Below are 20,019 nucleotides of genomic sequence, written 5' to 3' on the forward strand. Positions count from 1 at the left end.
GGTGGGGTTGTCTTTTTTTTTTTTTTTCCTGAAGTGAGTTGAAGTAGAGGACACTGTGTAAATCTGTGTAAGATGCTAAGGTAGTCGGGGTAATAAAATCCAAAGTTAAGTGAAATAATCTACAGGAAGAGTTTTTAATATCTGAGGGAATGGACAGAAAAACGAATGTCAGTTGGGAAAAGGATACTTAGAGAATGGTAGAGGGAGAACTCATTTACAATGAGAGGCTATGTAAGGCATATAAACTCTGGACCCAGATAATCTGGATTCAAGTCCCACCACCTAGTAGTTGTATGACCAAGGACAGATTACTTAATTTCTCATTGCCTCAGCTCTTCATCTATAAAATGGGAATAACAATAGTATCTACTGCATAGGTTTGTTATGGAGATTAAAGGAATTGATACATGTAAGATGCATAGGGCAGTATCTGGCCCAAAGTAGGTGCTTAGTAAATGCTAGTTATTATTATTCTGTACGACATCACCTGGGGTGCCAACAAGACCAGCAAGATGCAGGAGAACTAACACCACAAGTGTTCTATAGTTTTTTCCTGATGAGAAAATCCAATACATTTACTCTGTGACTACAGAGTGTGTGTGTTTTGGCTAAAACAAGAAAGAAGATCCATAAAAAGACTACTTAAATGAGGATGGGAAAAGAGGGGCTTTCATAGAAGGAGAGAAAATAGATTGGGCTCTGGTCTGGAAAAATGAAGACTGAGATGCACTATGATGAATTTCATGAAGGACAGGAATAGCATGAATAATAACTTGTTTATGAAATACTGGAAAATGAGAGCTGGCATGAAAGACGAATACTTTGAGGTAAAGACTTGAACAGATGGTTACTTGACTGTGCTTGCACAGTGAGTCGTTCAGATAGGGAGCTTATTAGCTCAGAGTTTCAAAGCAATCTGGATGAAGGGTATGGGTTATGGCCCCTGACCTATCAAGGGTCATTAGGGATGTTTGTGATAAGCCCCATTTAGTCCAGTTCCGCATTTGTAAATAACTTATATTAATGTAGTACTTAGCCATTTCAAAACACTCAGCAACCTTTCACAACACTGATTTACTGAGCATGTACTGTGGGCAAGGCTCTGCAGGGAATCAAAAGATGAGAAAGATGGCTTGTGTTGAAGGTTCTGATGTCTTACCACCCAGAAACACTGTAATGAAATTAATTTAATTTGAGAGCTTAATATACTTGGTTCACTTGTACTTACAATGTTTTGAGACCAGAGAATTTTTAGTTATTTTTTGAGTTCAAGATGGTATTGTGAAGAAATTAAAGAAATAAAAGTTCTCTTTTGGTTATTGTTTTCATAAATTCTACCCAGGTGACATTCTGAGGTGCAATAGAACAGCTTATTCTAATATGTGTTTTTAATTTTAGAGTAGTTATTCATAAAAAGCAATTTTAGAGCTACAAGTTAATGTAGAGATCATCTTCTTCAATTCCTTATTTCACAGCTGCAGGAAATGGGTCCCTTAGGTGATACGCACAAGGTGGCAAAGCTTGAACTGAAGCCCAAGTTCTAGTCTTCTGTGTTTTCTTTCCCATTGGGCTGCTTCCCCCAGAGGATCAGGGTTATTGTAGTTGAGCTTATTTCTGTGTACATACAGACTCAAATGTGTTATGCTTTATCTTGGAGCACCCAGAAGATTTACTATGAAACCACTGAAGCTTAAGGTTCAGGGGCCCTCTCTTGTATGAACCTTGAGTGGGGAGAGGAAGCTAGGTTGCAGTCAGGAAACATAAGCATTTCTGATATAAATGACCTAAAGAGATAGTATAAGAGATGGACTTGATTTTTCCCCCATTAATTTGTTGTGATCTTTTTCACATTCCAAAGAAGAAAAACTCACTTTTATACCTATTTTCTATTTATAATTTTGTATTCTTTTTCTTAAAGAAGTACCCTCCCCTGCTCCAATATTACATAAACTTCAGGCTCCATGAAACCTGGATCTGCTTCTGATGCCCAAAGATATAGCCAGTTGGGAATTTCATTTTAATATTCCAGAGTTTTATTTTTATTTATTTATTTATTTTTTAAAAATAATTTTTTAAATTAATTAATTTATTTATTTATTTTTGGCTGCATTGGGTCTTCACTGCTGCGCGTGGGCTTTCTCTAGTTGAGGTGAGTGGGGGGCTGCTCTTCATTGGGGTGTGCGGGTTTCTCATTGTGGTGGCTTCTCTTGTTGTGGAGCACGGGCTTTAGGTGCATGGGCTTCAATAGTTGTAGCACGTGGGCTCAGTAGTTGTGCCTCGCGGGCTCTAGAGCGCAGGCTCAGTAGTTGTGGCGCACGGGCTTAGTTGCTCTGCAGCATGTGGGATCTTCCTGGACCAGGGCTCAAACCCGTGTCCCCTGCATTGGCAGGTGGATTCTTAACCACTGTGCTGCCAGGGAAGCCCCAGATATTTATTTTTAAATTAATTTTATTTAAAAATTTTGAATGCATTTAAATCACTTTTATATTTTATTTTAAGTTAATTTTAATTTTTCTTATAGTAATAAAATAAAGAAATAGTTGTGTTAAAATGTTTTAAACAAAAATGGTAGCTCCTTGCCCATTCTTCCCCATTTCTTAGTTTTGCTCTCCAGAGTCAACCCCTTTTAATTCCTTTAGAAGGTTTCCCCTGCTTTAACTCTATATTATTTCTTAATAACTTGCCTTCCTAATTGATCAGTTTTATATCAATTAACAATGACCTAACATTTCATATCAATAATATGATGGTAATGTATTGTTATATCAATTATATATTGACTTCCTATAATTGTAGCCAAGGATTTCACATTATTACCCAAACATTCCTTCTCTCTCCTACCACTTCTCCAAAATAGTTAAATCACAATTTTTGGTTATCCCAGTCATCACTATTTATATTATGATGACTGCGAAAGCATTATTTACCGCCAAAGCAAGTAGTATACTATAGTATCCTTTCTTGTACAACTTTTTTGTTTGTCGTAGAGTTAATAATTATCTTATTTTCTTTTGCTTAATTTTCTGTTATCTATCTGAAAAACTAGCTTTCTGTTTTCCCCAGAGTTCATAATTGCTTTATTTTTCCTTTTACTTAAATTTCTGTGTATCTAGCTAAATACGTCTTCAGAACTTCCAAGCATCTATCCTATCAATATTATTTGGGGACATGAGCAAACATATCAGATAATCTACCCATCTTCCACCTCCCCCTCTTTTATTCCCCACCCCTCCCAGAGACCTCCTTCCATAATCCTTCACCCTCTTGCTCTAGTATGGACTGATTTTTTTCTAGGGTCTGGAAATTTCTTATGTTAAGCTTTTGGTTTGGATGTTTGCTGAGGATGACACTCAGTGGACGCTTTCTAAATCCTAGGGAATTGTTTACTCGTTATAAGGAATTTTATATACGCAGATTTTGAAAGTATATTTTAGTTATCTGGTACCATATAATGACTGCCTTCATTTTCTAGTTAACAACATTTACATAGTAGGGTGAAGGGAATGCTTCTATGCGTCTGGATGCATGAAATGTCTAGTGATTAAAAGTAGGATTTGCTAATATGTAATTCAACTCCTATTTTTTTTGACGTGCATATTAACCTTAGGGTGATTTACCTGAATTTTGAATCCCAGATGATTATTAAGAATATATTCCCAGGCAATTTCTTGTTACTCTCAAACTCATAATGGTACTCGCCACTATGAAAACTGGTTTTTAGTATATGGAAGTTAAATATAATTTTAAAACACATAATATTTTTTAAAACCATGATACAAAATTTGTTTAATGTACTACTTTTTGTTAGCTGCATTAGAAGCATTGCACAGTAATGGGGAATTAACTATACTAGTTCTAATAACAGCTCCCCCCCAATACTTTAAAAATGCAGAATATTTGGTTAATTCTTACTGTGTACTACAAAGTAGGCCAACAGCATTGTTTTAATTTACTGAAGTAGAAATTAAGGCGATTACAATTCATGATTAGGTTTTCTTATGGGAATTTCTTGTTTCCAGATAATTCATTCCCCTGTAAAGGGGGATTAGTGTTGTCCTAGATAATCCACCATGTAAATCAGGGACAGTGCTGATTCTTTAAAGAAGGAGAAATTTTTTTCAGTGTCTTTCAATATATTTCAATCAAATTCTTTTTGACATTGTTGCAATTCAGGTGGCATGCTGTTCAGCTGAATTCTTATAGAACATAGCTCTATACTTTTGTTTGATTTATTTCCTGAGAGCATCACTGGAAGAGAAGAAATGTTTTTAAATCCTTAAGATCTTGGTTGAAACAATCAGCCCTGATAACATCTACAAGCAGAGATTAAATGTGTATGATCAAATCCTCCTCCCAGAATGCACTGCTATTGGAATGTCCCTGGCCTCTGTCTAGACCTGTAACATTGAAGCAACTACACATCTCAGGATGCACCACCCCTTCACTCTTCCTTTTCTGTCTTCGGTAGTATTGTCCACTGAAAGTTGTAGACAGACATCGGAGTGGTGAATCCCCAGGGGCAGGTGAATCTGCCCTGTTTGCCTGATATAGGAATTGGGTGGTGATAGGGTTTACACTGAGGAGCAGTGGGAACAGAGAAACACCTACTGGAGATTATGGCAGGATTCCTGGCTATTTATCAAAGAGCTGGTTACTTACTACCCTGTTTGATGCCCCAAGACTGATAAAATTGAAGGTGCTTTTCTAATATCTTCATTTCAGCTCAAGGTACTTTTATGTGTAGAGAGAGTGTTGGTGGTTAATTTGGTGCTGCAGTTCATTTCCATCAGTGTTGTGGGGCTTTTCCCTGGATTTTAGTATGTGTGATTGATTCTAAACTTATTCTCTAGGCATGTTGTACATTTCCCCTGCAATTTTGGATACTTTAAAATGAATGGTTTTGTTATTTGGGTGTTTTGAGTAAAAGATTTCCTGTTACTTGCATTTATACTGTACTACTGGAAGCTCACCAAAGTTAAATGTGTTTACTTAATCAATTGACTATGAAAACTTTTGGTTTATTTCACCAGTTAGATTCAACATCACTTCTCTCTGAGGAACAGTTAAGGTGTCTTCTGGATGAATGCACACTTAAACAAAAATCCATGATTAGACTGTCTTCAGAAAGAGAAAAGAAAGACATTGAGGATATAACACCCGAGTTGCCCCAGCTTTCCAGATCTATTCTCTCTGGGTCACTAGATGGGTCAAAAACAAAGGTCAAAAGCACTGAAGTGGAAGATGCAAATATGCCTGAGAATGCCGAAATTGAAACATCTAGAGGCTACTATCTCACCAAAGCCTTGACTGGGCATTTTATGTCACAAGCTCTTGTCGTTGAAGCAAAGAATATGAAATGCCTCCAGTTTTCTGAGGACAAGGTTATTGGTGACACAAAAGACTATTTTATGTCAAAGACGCTTGGCATTGGGAGACTGAAAAGGCCCTCTTTCTTGGATGATCCACTGTATGGCATCAATGTGAGCCTTTCATCCGAAGACCAACATCTGAAACTCAGCCCTCCAGAGAAACCCAAACCAGGTGAGGCTTGGAGAATACACTGAAAATAATCCTTACTAAACACTTCAATATAAAGGTAGTATAGTTTAAAGTAGAGTAGGATAAGGAGGTATGTTTGAAAGTCACAAATGGGGTCAATTAAGAGCATGCTAACATATGAATGTATTTATTAATGTTCATATGAGATCAAGGTTGAGATTAGTACTCTTATGAAATGCATTATTCTTAATGGTAACTAATACATATTCTTGATGGTTATCCAGAAAACAATGTTGATTTCAGAGGAAAAGAGAAATTAGTTTGAATGGATACAAATAATTTGAGTAGATTTGCTTAGTATTTTAACTTCCAAATTTCAGTGATGAAAATTTGTTCCAAGGAATGAATTTGTAAAATGCCATATATCATTGTGGTTTTGTTAGTTTCTGTATGTAAACTTCCCATCCCAGCTACTTGTATACTGTCAGGTTTTTTTTTTTTTTTTTTTAATTTTGACCCAGTGTTGCATCTTACAATGGTACAGGATACAAGTACTATGGGCAGTTTTTTTTTTTTTTTTTTTTTTTTTTTTTCATGTAATGTCTGAAACATTTATATTAACATATCTCCATACATATTTCCATACAAATACAAATATAAGATTTTTAGAAATTTCATGTAATGTCTGAAACATTTATATTAACATATTTCCATACATATTTCCATACAAATACAAATATAAGATTTTTAGAAATTTCATGTAATGTCTGAAACATTTATATTAACATATTTCCATACATATTTCCATACAAATACAAATATAAGATTTTTAGAAATTTCATGTACTGTCTGAAACATTTATATTAACATATTTCCATACATATTTCCATACAAATACAAATATAAGATTTTTAGAAATTTCATGTAATGTCCGAAACATTTATATTAACATATTTCCATACAAATAACCCAATGAAAGTTTAGTATTAGTTGTTTTGTTTGTTTTTTTATACTGCAGGTTCTTATTAGGCATCAGTTTTATACACATCAGTGTATACATGTCAATCCCAATCGCCCAATTCAGCACATCACCATCCCCACCTCATCGCAGTTTTCCCCCCTTGGTGTCCATATGTCCATTCTCTACATCTGTGTCTGGGCAGTTTTTTGATATAAACAAATATTCAATTATTTATTTATGTCAGAAGTCTAACATAGTCTGTGTTGTATTTGTTGAGTCTAGTTAAATAGCTTCAGCTTTTCCTCTCGTGTAGATTACTCTAAAATGTATTGTCTATTAAATCTATACCTATTACCTATTAAATCTATAATCTATTAATTCTGAACTAACTCCTCAGCCCTGTATTTCTAACTGCCGTCTAGATATGGCCTCAAACTGATTTCCTCATTCTTCCCTCTCAACTCAGATTGTCCTCTTGACTTCTGTTACCTCAACCACCCAGGCTTAAAATCTGAGTCATCATTGAATCTTCCCTCTCTCTTGCTTCCCAATTCCAATCTTCAAATCTTGTTTGTTCTGCTCCTGCAGTGTCTCCCATGTCCATCCCTCCCTTGCTCTTCCTACCACAACTGGGCCAATGCGATAACCTGATCAGGCCTCCCTGCCTCTCGTCTCTCCTCTCCTCCTGCCATTGTCAACCACCTAAACTAGTTCCCCCAAAGTACAACTTTGATAAACATACTTCCCAGCTCAAAAAGCTTCTATGGCTCTCCTCTGCCTATTGAATGAAGTCTGAATTCTTGAACAGGCCTGCTGTTCAAGGCCTCCACACTCTGACTTGCAGTTCCCTTTGAAATCAATCTCTATCTAGTGCCCTAAATGTTACTCAGGTTGTAGCTGATCTGGACTCAGGATTCCCAGTGCTTTCCCATGTTGCTCAGGCCCCTTTCTTCTCAGGCTTGTTCAGGTATCCCTTCAATAGCAGTTGAATTCTAACCCCATCCTCTCTGAATGTAACCTTCCCTCGTCTTCTCTTTTAAAAGTCTTACTTCTCTTCTGAATGTCCAAGAGTATTGATCACATCATTTACACACACACTCTCTCACACTCTCTCGACATCGTTATGGACACACACCCACACTTTCTCTCCCTTAGAATTGTGTAACCTTTTTGAGGACAGGGGCCCTATCTTCTGATTCATTGTTACATCTTCTATGATGTCCAAAGTGCTGCCTTAAATCAAGTGCCTGTTTAATAAATAAAGGAATTTAAATTATCCAGTTTTAGAATAATGCACTGAAAGTATGGTTCACATTTATTCTTTGCCTTATGAATGAAAGCAGGTGGTATTGCTTAAGAATTATGCAAGCCTCACATTCGATATAAAGATTTGGAACTTTTTTCTTTTTTTCTTTTGGTGAAATTCCACAAACTGTACAGTTTTTAACCTAGCAGCAGAGTTCACTTACAACATGCAATTCAGTTAAATGAGTGTGGTCTGCCGTTTCCCACCAAGATCTTCATTTAATAAATACTCCATGAGAACTTTGTTCTACTCTTTCTTTTTCTTTCTTTCTTTTTGTATTTTCTTTTCTTTTTGGACAGAAGATTTTCTTTCTTTTTGGACAGAAGGTTTTTAGTAGAAACAAAGTATCTGCATTTCCTCTTTGTCTACTGTAATCAGACTTACACAGTTGGGTGTGATGATTTACTGTATATGAGGTCTCATTCCCATGGAGTCAGTGTGCGGGGGTTTAGAACAGCATTTTGCTAAGATATGACTTTACTTCCATGTGAATGGCAGTCACACTGATGTATATTTGTCACTGAGTAGAACATGAAAAGATGGAATGAACTAGAACTTAATGTGACTTAATGGAAAGAAACTATGGTGGCTTACCTATAAGTTCAGAAAACATGCCTCTGATGGCGCTAGATAATCCTAATGTTTGATTAAAATGACCCTGTGAGTATGGAGGCTTAAGATGGCATAGATGTGAATATATGAACCAATTTTACTTTCTGTTTATTACATAATAAACCTTAAGGAGTAGGTCCTACATTATTATTTTGAGAGCAGGTCAGCCTATCTGAAGCTGGAGTTTTTCTTTTACTAACCTCAGCATTTACAATTATTAAAATAACTTGCTAATCAGTTTATTCTAAAATATTAAATTGGACATTATGTACTTTATGCAAAAATGAACACCAAAACTGAATGCTAAATCAGTTTTCTTGGCAAAAAGCCCTTTAAAGATGTAATTGTAACGAGAAATTGCAGTGTGTTCAGGTGTTACATTATATTCCCTCTCTTTCTCAGGAAACAGATATGTGTGAATATGAGTCAGATGAGATTTCTGTAAGCAGAGAGGAAGAAAATAGAAGAACCATTTATCATTTTCTCTTTAAATAGCAAATATTATTGATATGTAGTTTTCTTTTCCTTGATGAACTGAGGTCTGTTACGAATATTAAAATTCTGCTTCTAAAAGGCAGAGTCAGATAAAACTTCAAAAGGGACCAAGCCTAATGACATTGAGGACCAGTTTCAATTGTGGTATTGAAAATAAGGATTTGCTTCACAGATGTTTTAAAAGTTTCTAGTGTGAAGTACCTCATTTTTTTTTGAAATACAGTTGATGTACAACATTACATTGGTTGTAGGTGTACAGCACAGTGATTCAGTATTTTTACAGATTATACTCCATTAATAGTTATTACAAGATAATGGCTACAATTCCTTGTGCTATACAATATATCCTTGTTGCTTATCTATTTTATACAGAGTAGTTTGTATCTCTTAATCCCATAGCCCTAATTTACCCCTCCCTTCTTCCCTTCCCCCTCTGTTAACCACTAGTTTGTTTTCTATATCTGTGAGTCACTTTCTGTTTTGCTATATACATTCATTTGTATTATTTTTTAGATTCCACGTGTAAGTGATATCATACAGTATTTGTCTTTCTTTGTCTGACTTATTTCACTAAGCATAATATTCTCTAGGTCCATCCACATTGCTGCAAATGGCAGAATTTTATACTTTTTTATGGCTGAGTAATATTCCATTGCATATATATATTTATAACACTTCTTATCTATTTGTCTGTTGATGGACACTTGGGTGGCTTCCATATTTTGGCTATTTGTAAATAGTGCTGTTATGAACATTGGGGTACATATATCTTCGAATTAGTGTTTTCATTTTCTCTGGGTATAGACCCAGGAGGGAATTGCTGGGTCATTTGGCAGTTCTATTTTTAGTTTTTTGAGGAACCTCTGTACTGTTTTCCATAGTGGCTGCACCAATTTACATTCGCACCAACAGTGTACAAGCGTTTCCTTTTCTCCACATCCTCTCCAACATTTGTTATTTGTAGGCTTTTTGATGATAGCCATTCTGACAGGTGTAAGGTGATATCCCATTTTGTTTTGATTTGCATTTCTCTGATAATTAGTGATGTTGAACATCTTTTCATGTGCCTGTAAGACATCTGCATGTCCTCTTTGGAAAAATGTTTATTCAGATCTTCTGCTCATCGTTTGTTTTTTGATATTGAGTTGTATGACCTGTTTATGTATATTTTGATATTAGCCTTTTGTCAGTCATATCATTTGCAAATATTTTCTTCCATTCTATAGGTTGTCTTTTTGTTTTGTTGATGGTTTCCTTTGTTGTGCAAAAGCTTTTAAGTTAATTAGGTCCAATTTGTTTATTTTTGCTTTTATTTCTTTTGCCTTAGGAGAAAGGTCCAAAAAATTTTTGCTACAATTTATGTCAAAGAATGTTATACCTATGTTGTCTTCTAGGAGTTTCATGGTTTCAGGTCTTACATTTAGGTCTTTAATCTATTTTGAGTTTATTTTTGTATATGTTGTGAGGAAATGTTGTGATCTCATTCTTTTACTTGTAACTGCCCAGTTTCCCCAGCACCACTTCTTGAAGAGACTGTCTTTTCTCCATTGTATATTCTTGCCTCCTAGGTCATAGGTTAATTGAACATAAGTGCATGGTTTTATTTCTGGGCTCCCTGTTCTGTTCTGTTGATCTATGTGCCTGTTTTTGTACCATGCTGTTTTGATTACTGTAGCTTTGTAGTATAGTTTGAAGTCTGAGGGTGGTACCTCCTGCTTTGTTCTTTTTTTCTCAAGATTTCTTTGGCAATTTGGGGTCTTTTGTGGTTCCATCTGAATTTTAGGATTATTTGTTCCAGTTGTGTGAAATGTCATGGGTATTTTGATAGGGATTGCATCAAATCTGTAGATTGCTATGGGTAATATGGACATTTTAACAATATTAATTCTTCTAATCCAAGAGCACAGGATATTTTTCCATTTCTTTGTATCATCTTCAATTTCCTTTATCAATGTTTTATAGTTTTCAGAGTATAGGTCTTCAACCTCCTTCATTAAATTTATTCCTAGGTATTTTATTCTTTTTGATGTGATTTTAAAAGAGATTGGTTTAAAAAGGGAAAACTTTTTTTTCTGATAGTTCATTATTAGTGTATGGAAAAGCAACAGATTTCTGTATATTAATCTTGTATCATGCTACCTTGCTGAATTCATTTATTAGTTCTAATGGCTTTTGGGTAGAGACTTTAGGGTTTTCTATATTAAAGTATCATGTCATCTGCAAATAGTGACAATTTTACTTCTTCCCTTTCAATTTCTGTGCCTTTTATTTCTTTTTATTGTCTGATTGCTGTGGCTAGTACTTACGATACTATGTTAAATAGAAGTGTCAAGAGTGGGCATCCTTATCTTGTTCTTTAATTTAGAGGAAAGGCTTTTAACTTTTCTCTGTTGAGTATGATGTTAGCTATGGGTTTGTCATAAATGGCCTTTATTATGTTGAGATATGTTCCCTCTAGAGCCACTTGGATGAGAGTTTTTTCATGAATGAATGATGAATTTTGTCAAATGCTTTTTCTGTGTCTATTGAGATAATCATGTAATTTTATCTTTTCTTTTGTTAGTGTGGTGTTTCTCATTGATTGATTTGCAGATATTGAACCATCCTTGAATCCCTGGGATAAATCCTACTTGATCATGTTGTATGATCCTTTTTGTATATTGTTGGATTTGGTTTGATAATATTTCATTGAGGATTTTTGCATCTATATTTATCAAAGATATTGACCTGTAAGTTTCTTTTTTTGTAGTATCTTTGTCTGGTTTTGGTATCAGGGTAATGGTGGCCTTGTAGAATGAATTTGGGAGTGTTTCATCCTCTTCAATTTTTTTGGAATAGTTTGAGAAGGATGGGTATTAATTCTTCTTTGTATGTTTGGTAGAATTTACCCATGAAGCTATCTGGTCCTGGACTTTTGTTTGCTGGGAAGTTTTTTTTTAATTACAAATTCAATTTCACTACTAGTGACAGGTTTGTTCAAATTATCTGTTTCTTTGTGAATCAGTCTTGGCAGGCTGTGTGTTTCTAGAAATTTGTCCATTTCTTCTAGGTTGTCCAATTTGTTGGCATATAATTGGTCATAGTATTCTATTCTGATTTTTTGTATCTTTGTGGTATCAGTTGCTTTTCTTCTGTTTTATTTCTTATTTTATTTGGGTCCTCTCCTCTTTTCTCCTTGGTGAGTGTGGCTAAAGTTTTATAAATTTAGTTTACCTTTACAAAAGAAAACAACTCCTGTTTTCATTGATATTTTCTATTTTTGGGGTCTCTATTTTATTTATTTCCTCTTTGAAATAAATCCTTCAATTTATAAATCCTTTATTATATCCTTCCTTCTGCTGACTTTGGGCCTTGTTTGTTCTTTTTTTTCTAATTCTTTTAGGTGGTAGGTTATGTTGTTTATTTGAGATTTTTCTTGTTTCTTGATAAAGGCCTGTATCTCTATGAACTTCCCTCTTGGAAATTCTTTTGCTGCATCCTATAGATTTTGGAGTGTTGTGTTTCCATGTTCATTTGTCTTAAAGTATTTTCTGATTTCCTCTTTGATTTCTTCATTGACCCATTGGTTTTTTTAGTAGCATGGTGTTTAGTCTTCATATGTTTGTTCTTTTCCCATTTTTCTTTTTGTAATTGATATCTAGTTTCATTTTTTCTGTTGTGGTCAGAAAAAATGCTTGATATACTTTCTATCATCTTAAACGTGTTGAGACTTGTTTTGTAGTCTAGCATGTGGCCTACCATGTGCATTTGAAAAGAATGTGTATTCTGCTGTTTTTGGATGTACTGTCCTGTAGATACCTATTAAATCCAACTGGTCTATTGTATCATAAGACCACTGTTGCCTCATTGATTTTATGTCTGAATGATACGTCCATTATAGTAAGTGAAGTGTTAAAGTCTTCTACTATTAATGTATTATTGTCAATTTATCCCATTTATATCTATTAGAATTTGCTTTATATATTTAGGTGCTCCTGTATTGAGTGCCTGTATGTTAACAGGTGTACCATTCTCTTCTTGTATTATATCATTATATAATGCCCTTTTGTTATAGGCTTTGTTTTAAAGTTTGGTCTGATATGAGTATTGCTACCCCTGCTTTCTTTTCATTTCTGTTTTATGAAATACCTTTTTCTATTGCCTAACTTTCAGACTGTGTGTATCTTCAGCCCTGAAGTGGGTCTTTTGTAGGCAGCATATTGAAGGGTCTTGTTTTTTGTTTTTTTTCCCAATCAGCCACCCTATGTCTTTTGATGGGAGCATTTAGTCCAGTGGCATTTAAGGTAATTATTGGTAGGTATGTACTTATTCCCATTTTATTACTTGTTTTCTTCTCTGTTTATTACTTCTTCTTGTGTCTTCCCTTGTGGTTTGATGATTTTCTTTAGTAGCATACTTGTGTTTCTTTATTTTTAGTGTTTATGTATCTATTTTAGGTTTTTGATTTGTGGTTACCATGGGGTTCATATATGTTGACCTATAATTATATCTACTTGTTTGAAACTGGCTGTCATTTAAGTTCAAACACATTCTAAAAGATCTACATTTTTCACTGTCTCCCTCACATTTTGTGTTTTCCATGTCATATTTTACATCTTCATGCATCCCTTATCTGTTTGTTGTAGTTATAGTTGCTTTTACAATATTTTGTCTTTTAATCTACATACTGGCTTTTTAAGTGGTTGATCCTCAATCCTTGCTATATATTTGCCTTTCCTAGTGGGATTTTCCCTTTCCTATGGATTCTTTATTCTTTTCCAATTACAGGAGACCCTTGAATATTTCTTTTTGGGTAGGTTTACTATTGCTGAGTTCTTTTAGTTTTTGCTTGTCTGAGAACTTCTTTATCTCTTCTTCTATTCTAAGTGGTAATCTTGTTGGGTAGAGTATCCTAGGTTGCAGGTTTTTCCCTTTCAGCACTTTGAATATATCATGCCACTCCCTTCTGGCCTGCAACGCTTCTGCAGAGAAATCAGCTGATGGCTTTATGGGAATTCCCTTTTATATAGCTCTTTGTTTTTCTCTTGCTGCTTTTAGAATTCTCTCTTTAACTTTTGTCACTTTATTTATGATATGCCTTGGTGTGAGTCTGTTTGGGTTCATCTTGTTTGGGACTCTCTGAGCTTCCTGTACTTGGATATCTGTTTCCTTCTTCAGTTTTGTGAAGTTTTTAGCCATAATTTCCTCAAATCCATTTTCTATCCCCTTCTCTCTCTGTTCTCCTTTTGGGACTTTTATAATGTGAGTGTAGGTATGCTTAATGTTGTCTCAGGGATCTCTTAAATTGCTTTTATTTTTTAAAATTAGTTTTTATTTCTGCTGGTCTGATTGGGTGATTTCCATTATTTTATTTTCCATATCACTTATTCATTCTTCTGTATCACTTAATCTGCTATTCATTCTTTCTAGTGTGTTTTTTATTTCAGCTATTGAGTCATTCATTTCTGATTGGGTCTCTTTTGTATTTTCTAGTTCCTTGTTAAAATGTTCACTGTTTATATCAATCTTTTCCCTAATTCGGTTAACCTTATTATTACCAATGTTTTGAATTCTTTATCTGGTAAATTGTTTATTACTATTTTATTACTTATTTTTTCAGGGTTTTTCTCATCTTTCAATTGAGAGTAGTTCCTCTGCCTTTTCATTTTGCTTGACTTTCTCTGCTTCTGTGAATTTAGGTAAAACAGTTACTGATTGTGGTCTTAAAGGGGTGTTATTATGTGGGAGCATCCCTGTGTGGACTGCGTGTATCACTGCCTTGGGTGGGAGAGCTGGATTGAGGTCAAGCCAAGTCATATTTTTCCTCAGGGTTTTCTGGCAGCTATCCCCTTGGTAGGGGGTGGGGTTGTAGATATAGGGGCTAGAACTGGTGCTGTGTGTGAAGTAGGACTCCCTCTCTGCTCAGTGGCTGTCACTGCCCTGTTAGGGGTGAGGTCTGATCTCAAGTTGCTGGAGCAGAAGCCCTGGAGGTTGGGCCCGAGCTGGCTCTGCTCCCTTTAAGTGTGTGTTTTTCCCTCTCCCTGTACCGGGACCCTTGTCGCAGAGGAGGGGGTGCTGAAGTAAGTGGGGCCCATGCACAGACAGTGGTCAGATGTGATGCTTGTGGAGGCACCCACGTCTTTGCTCAGACGCAACCTCAGGTGCAAGTCCCCTTTGCCCCTCACAGCTGATCACTGCCCCCAGCCTCTGCCACCCCTGCCGTGTGGCGGAGCCACTCTGCAAGGCTAGCAGGAGTCGCGTGCCCTCTTGATGTGTATCAGGAGGTGAACTGTGGTGGAAGAACTGCTGTCAGAGATCTGGGTGGCTTCTGAGGAGCCACTTGAGTAAACGCCAGCTGTGGCCACCGCCACCCAACCCGGGCTCCACCTTGGGACTGGGTTGCCTCTGTGTCCCACCTTCGAGTCTTTTCTTGGTCATGGGTGCCTCAGATCCAGTGCCATGCTGTGGCATGGGGTGAGCAGGGCTGGAGGTCATCAGGCTGGGCACACGGCGAGACGGTTGCGGTTGCAGGAAACCTGGCTGCCCTGAGCAGACGTCTCTCCGCCCTGCCTGGGGGTAGTCAGTGTACCTACGCTCCTCAGGGGCAGAGTCCAGGCTTCTCATAGCCCTTCTGTTTGTCCTAGTGGTCCTCCAACAGCTAAGGGGGCTTGTCTCCCCTGTGTAGGACCCCAGCCTGGGGTGCCCAATCTGTGGCTCGAACTGCTCACTCCCCAGTGCAGGTGTCCGCCCATGTAATCTCCCTTTTCCTCCAAGTCCCCTTCCAGGGGCACAGGTCCCAACCCGATTGCTTTTCTTCTCTTCCTGCCTGATTCTCTGTGTATCTTTCTTACAGCCTTGGTTGTATAGGAGTCCTTCTGCCAGTTTTCAGAGAGAATTGTTTCACATGGAGATGTGTTTTTGATGTGTTTGTGGGGGAAGGTGAGCCTCACGTCCTTTTATTCTGCCGCCTTGACCCCTCCTCCTGAAATACTTCATTTTTCATGTTTGTGCTTTAAGCTTAGTGGCAACTACTGTTATTTGACTTTCTGGATACAAGCTCCAGTAAGGTCAGTGTTGTACTCACTTACTGTTGGGGTTTCAGGAGATCGATAAATAGTACCTTCTCTTCCCCACCCCTATCAAACCAGTTGAGAGATGGATAGATTCTGACAAATGGAGATCCAGGAGGTTGGCTTTATTGCTGATGAAACGTAGGGGATTGTTGTTACCTGGGCAGGCAGCCAAACGGTCTCCCTAATGCTACACCCTCACAATGAACTTACACACCCAGTCACTGGCAGAGGTGAAAATCCTCAAGCCTCACCCCTGGAGACCTGTCCACGTGGAGCAATAGTACAGAGGAGCAGAGGGGCGCCCTGGGCAGGGGGTGCTGACCCCCTTGGAGGGAGGAGTGAGCTGAGCATGCCATTTCTTCCCCTGAACTCACCAATCAGATAACTGACTGTTCTTCCCATGGGGAGAGGGGAGGTGGGGTGGGGTGACGCTGGATACGCCCCCACTGTAGGTTCCTCCACATGGAAGTGTGAGGAGAGTAAGTGGTCTTTGGTCCCGTCAGCCTGGGAGACACCGCCAAGTACACTGGTGCTTCAGGTCTATGATTAGTCTAGTACTTAAGTATCTTATGCTGAATTGCTTTCTAGATCATCCAAAAGGCATCTATGCATGTACAGTATTCTCTTTTTCCCAGCAGGCACTTGAACTGCTTATCAACATAAATGCACATCACAAAGAGGAAAATATGATTAACAAATAACAACAATAAAATGGGGCAAAAAGGGACACAAAGTCACATAGTAAAGAAGGGGCACAGGACTATATTAATTCTTCAAGGACAAACCAAGTGGAATTTCCCATAGGACCCATTTAGTGAATAATGTTCTTAAAAATTTCTAACAAATGCAATGAGTCAGATAAGGTTGTTTTTAAAATAACACCCCTAAATGAAAACTAGGGTGACCAACTGTCTCGGTTTGCTTAGGAGTGTCCTGGTTTTACACTGAATGGCCCTTGTCTTGGGAAACCCTCAGTCCCTGGCAAACTGGGCTGGTTGGTCACTCTAAATTGAAACTGAGAACATAAAACCAAGGAGCAAATTAGTTACCCAAAGGATAAAGTTAATAGAGTCCAGGTAAGTAGCAAGATTCGAGGCTAGAACCTAGATGAGCAGAGAGATGCCTTGATCACCCACCCACCAGCATGATCTGGCCTAGTGTTAGGAGTGTGGGCTGTGGGTGAGACAGACCTGGGTTTGAATCCTTGCTCGGCTTTTAGCAGATGATCTTATGCAAGTTACTTAATCTCTTTCTCCTCTCTACCTTGGTTCCCTTATCTGTAAGATAAGATGGCTTTAGTACTTACCCTCTAGGGTCTTAATAGGGATCAAATGAGAAAAGCCACATAAAATGACTAACTCAGTGACTGGACTTGGTTGGTCTACATAGTATATATTTAACATTTCATCAGGAGATTTCTCATAAAAGCCTGGATTTCTGACTTTTCTAACAAATCAGCAGGTCTTCCACCGGGGAGGAGAGCTGAATAGCAGATGTTCCCTTTAGAAGGAGCATGTACTCTTCTGGAAAACATGGCCCCTGTCTGGCCCTCTCTACTTCATGTGCTTGATCGTTTGGGACCATATGATTTCCATCCCATGTTATAAGCCTTTGCTGCTTAGAGTGTTGTCCAATCACTGGGGGCTCGTTAGAAATGCAGGGCCTAAGGCCCCTTGCACTTTAATAAGATCCCCCTGTGGTACTTACAGTGAAGTTTCAGAAGCACTGTTACAAACCACCAGAGCATTATTCCTAACCAGGGTGAAGGTAGAGATCATCTGGGAAATTTTTGGTTTGTCTGTTTTATACCTATGTCCAAGGCCCTAGCCAGACTTACCGAAATCAGAGTCCCTGATATGGAGTGTTCAGTCTGTCAAATGAATGCAAGCCACAAGATTTTGCTGTGCATATTTGAGAAATATGGCATTCAGTTTAGATGTAAGAAAGCTAATTATGTTATCCTGTCGGGGTCCTCAGATGGAACCAGTTCTAAACAGTGACAACTTTACAATCTAAATATATTTCATGTTGAAATTCTGCCCTTCGAAGGATCTGATCGTAACTTGTTCAGTGAAGCATGGCTGCAGGTGGACTGACTTTTGGGAAGATGTTGCAGTTTGAAGGAGGTGTGTGTTAGTGTGTATCATTACTCATACCACCTGAACAGTTTGAAGGGAACTAGATTGTTTTGAGAAAGTTTTCATTGTTGTACTATAGTCTTACTGGTTTGCAGTGGAGCTGTGAGATTCTGAAAATACTACTACTACTAGCTGACTTTTTTCTTTTCCACTAAAAAGTATTTTGTCTTGTTCTCAGGGAAATGTTTAACTCATCATTGCTTTGATGGAGTTCTCTTTCTCTCAGTGTGTGCCTTCAGGCCTCCTAGTTATTATTTGTTAAATTACTTTTCCAGGGCTACTGATTGCTTCTCAGATGCTCTTAGTAACTTAATCAACCCTCCAAAGTTTCTTTGATCAAAATATCAGAACTGCCATGTTAGAAATTCCCAGGGCTAATTTCTGTTTTATGTAAGACCTTAGTATATAGTAAATTTATATCTGATGAATTTATCTTTTCAGGTTACTTTCATCTAATTTTCTTTAATTCAGTTCTTCTTCAGGTAGACTTTTCCTATAAATATTTGCCTCTGATTATTTTCTCTACTATAAAATATCACTTTCTCTGTTTTGTTTAGTAGTATAAAATGAACAATGGCATGTTGGAGAGTTTTGATGTTTAACTGTAATGAACTTATCACTTTATCAGGTATTGGGAACTTCTGATTCCATTGCTTCATTCAAATTGAGTAAAAGGAAAAAATGAAAAAGTTACTGAAGATCATTACTGTAGACTAGATCTATGGACCAGTGGTATTGGCATCACCTGGGAGCTTGTTAGAGCTGCAGAGTCCCAGACCTACTGTATCAGAGTCTGCATGTTAACAGGATGCCCCCAGCAGGTGATTTGTATGCACAGTAAAGTGTGAGAAGATCTGAATTAGATGGTTTGCTAGTCACCCTATTTTAGGATTATAAAAAATACCAGCATATGTGGTGGTGGTGAAAATAATGTCAGAAAGTATCTTTCCCATCTGCTCAATCCCTGCTTTATCTTCTTGAATTTCACTTTAATGAAGGTCACTACCTTTTCTAGATTGTCTTCTTATCTCCCCAACCATCCCTGTTGTCCTTCTTGTGGGTAACCTTCCTCTTAGGCAATGAGAACAAGCATGTTCTAGCTTAAGTTCTCTGCTCTTTCATGGTTAGTATTTTATTTGGAGACACACTTAGCCAGTATGGGATCATCTATGCTTTGTGTACTTTTGATTTTCAGACCTCTCTCCTTGGCATCTGCCTCAGGTCCGCCTGGCATGTTAAGCTTTACTGAGTCCATCCCTTACACCATGCTTCTTACCTCTGACTGCACATTAGATTCATCTGGTGAGATTTAAAAACAGGTTAATGCCTCGGTTTCATTCCAGAATTAAATTGATTTCTAGGGGTTGGCTCTGGGCATCTGTATTTTTTAAAGTCAGTTCTGAGGATGGGGTCTGGGTGATTCTGTTGTGTAGCTATGATTAAAACCACTGCTCCAGGGCTCCATCGTATTCATTCATTAAGGATGCTGTTCCTAGGTTATCAGGTGAGTAGGACGTGATCACTGCTCTGAATTATTTCATAGGCTATTGATGAAGGCAGGCACTTAAGCAGATAATCGCAGCATAGTGGGACAAGTAGAATATAAGAGCTTCCTGACAAAGTATTTGACAACACTAGAGGGAATGATGAACACTGGAGAGACGGGGAGGTGGCATTTGAATTGAGCCTCCAAGGATGAGTGGTCATTTACTGGATGGGCAAGAGGGAAAACACTCCAGATAGAAGGACTAGAACTTATGAAGGCGTGGGGCTGTGGTCTTATCATCGCTCATCACATGTGTGGGCTACTGAGGTGCACTTCTCATCCATCCCACCTTCCTCTACATCCTGTTTACTGTTTCCTCTCCACGCATTGACACTATCACTACATTTCTCTTTACTCTCTGAAACTCCAAATCATTTACCCTTAATTATTAGGTTGATTTTTAAAATTAC

The 20,019-nt window shown here is 37.5% G+C and overlaps 1 protein-coding gene across 4 annotated transcripts in view; it reads left to right on the plus strand.

Moving 5' to 3' along the window:
- The window catches only part of FSIP1 (fibrous sheath interacting protein 1), a 214,419-nt gene that overhangs the window by 189,468 nt on the left and 4,932 nt on the right, over positions 1 to 20,019 (plus strand). For all 4 annotated transcript variants that reach the window (XM_057544286.1, XM_057544285.1, XM_057544288.1 and 1 more), the window contains one exon: positions 5,031 to 5,541. In XM_057544286.1, coding sequence (XP_057400269.1) covers positions 5,031 to 5,541 — 511 coding nt within the window. The remainder of the gene's footprint in view (positions 1 to 5,030; positions 5,542 to 20,019) is intronic.

This window comes from Balaenoptera acutorostrata, chromosome 3 (genome assembly GCF_949987535.1).
Source record: "Balaenoptera acutorostrata chromosome 3, mBalAcu1.1, whole genome shotgun sequence".
In the NCBI taxonomy this organism is placed as follows: domain Eukaryota; kingdom Metazoa; phylum Chordata; class Mammalia; order Artiodactyla; family Balaenopteridae; genus Balaenoptera; species Balaenoptera acutorostrata.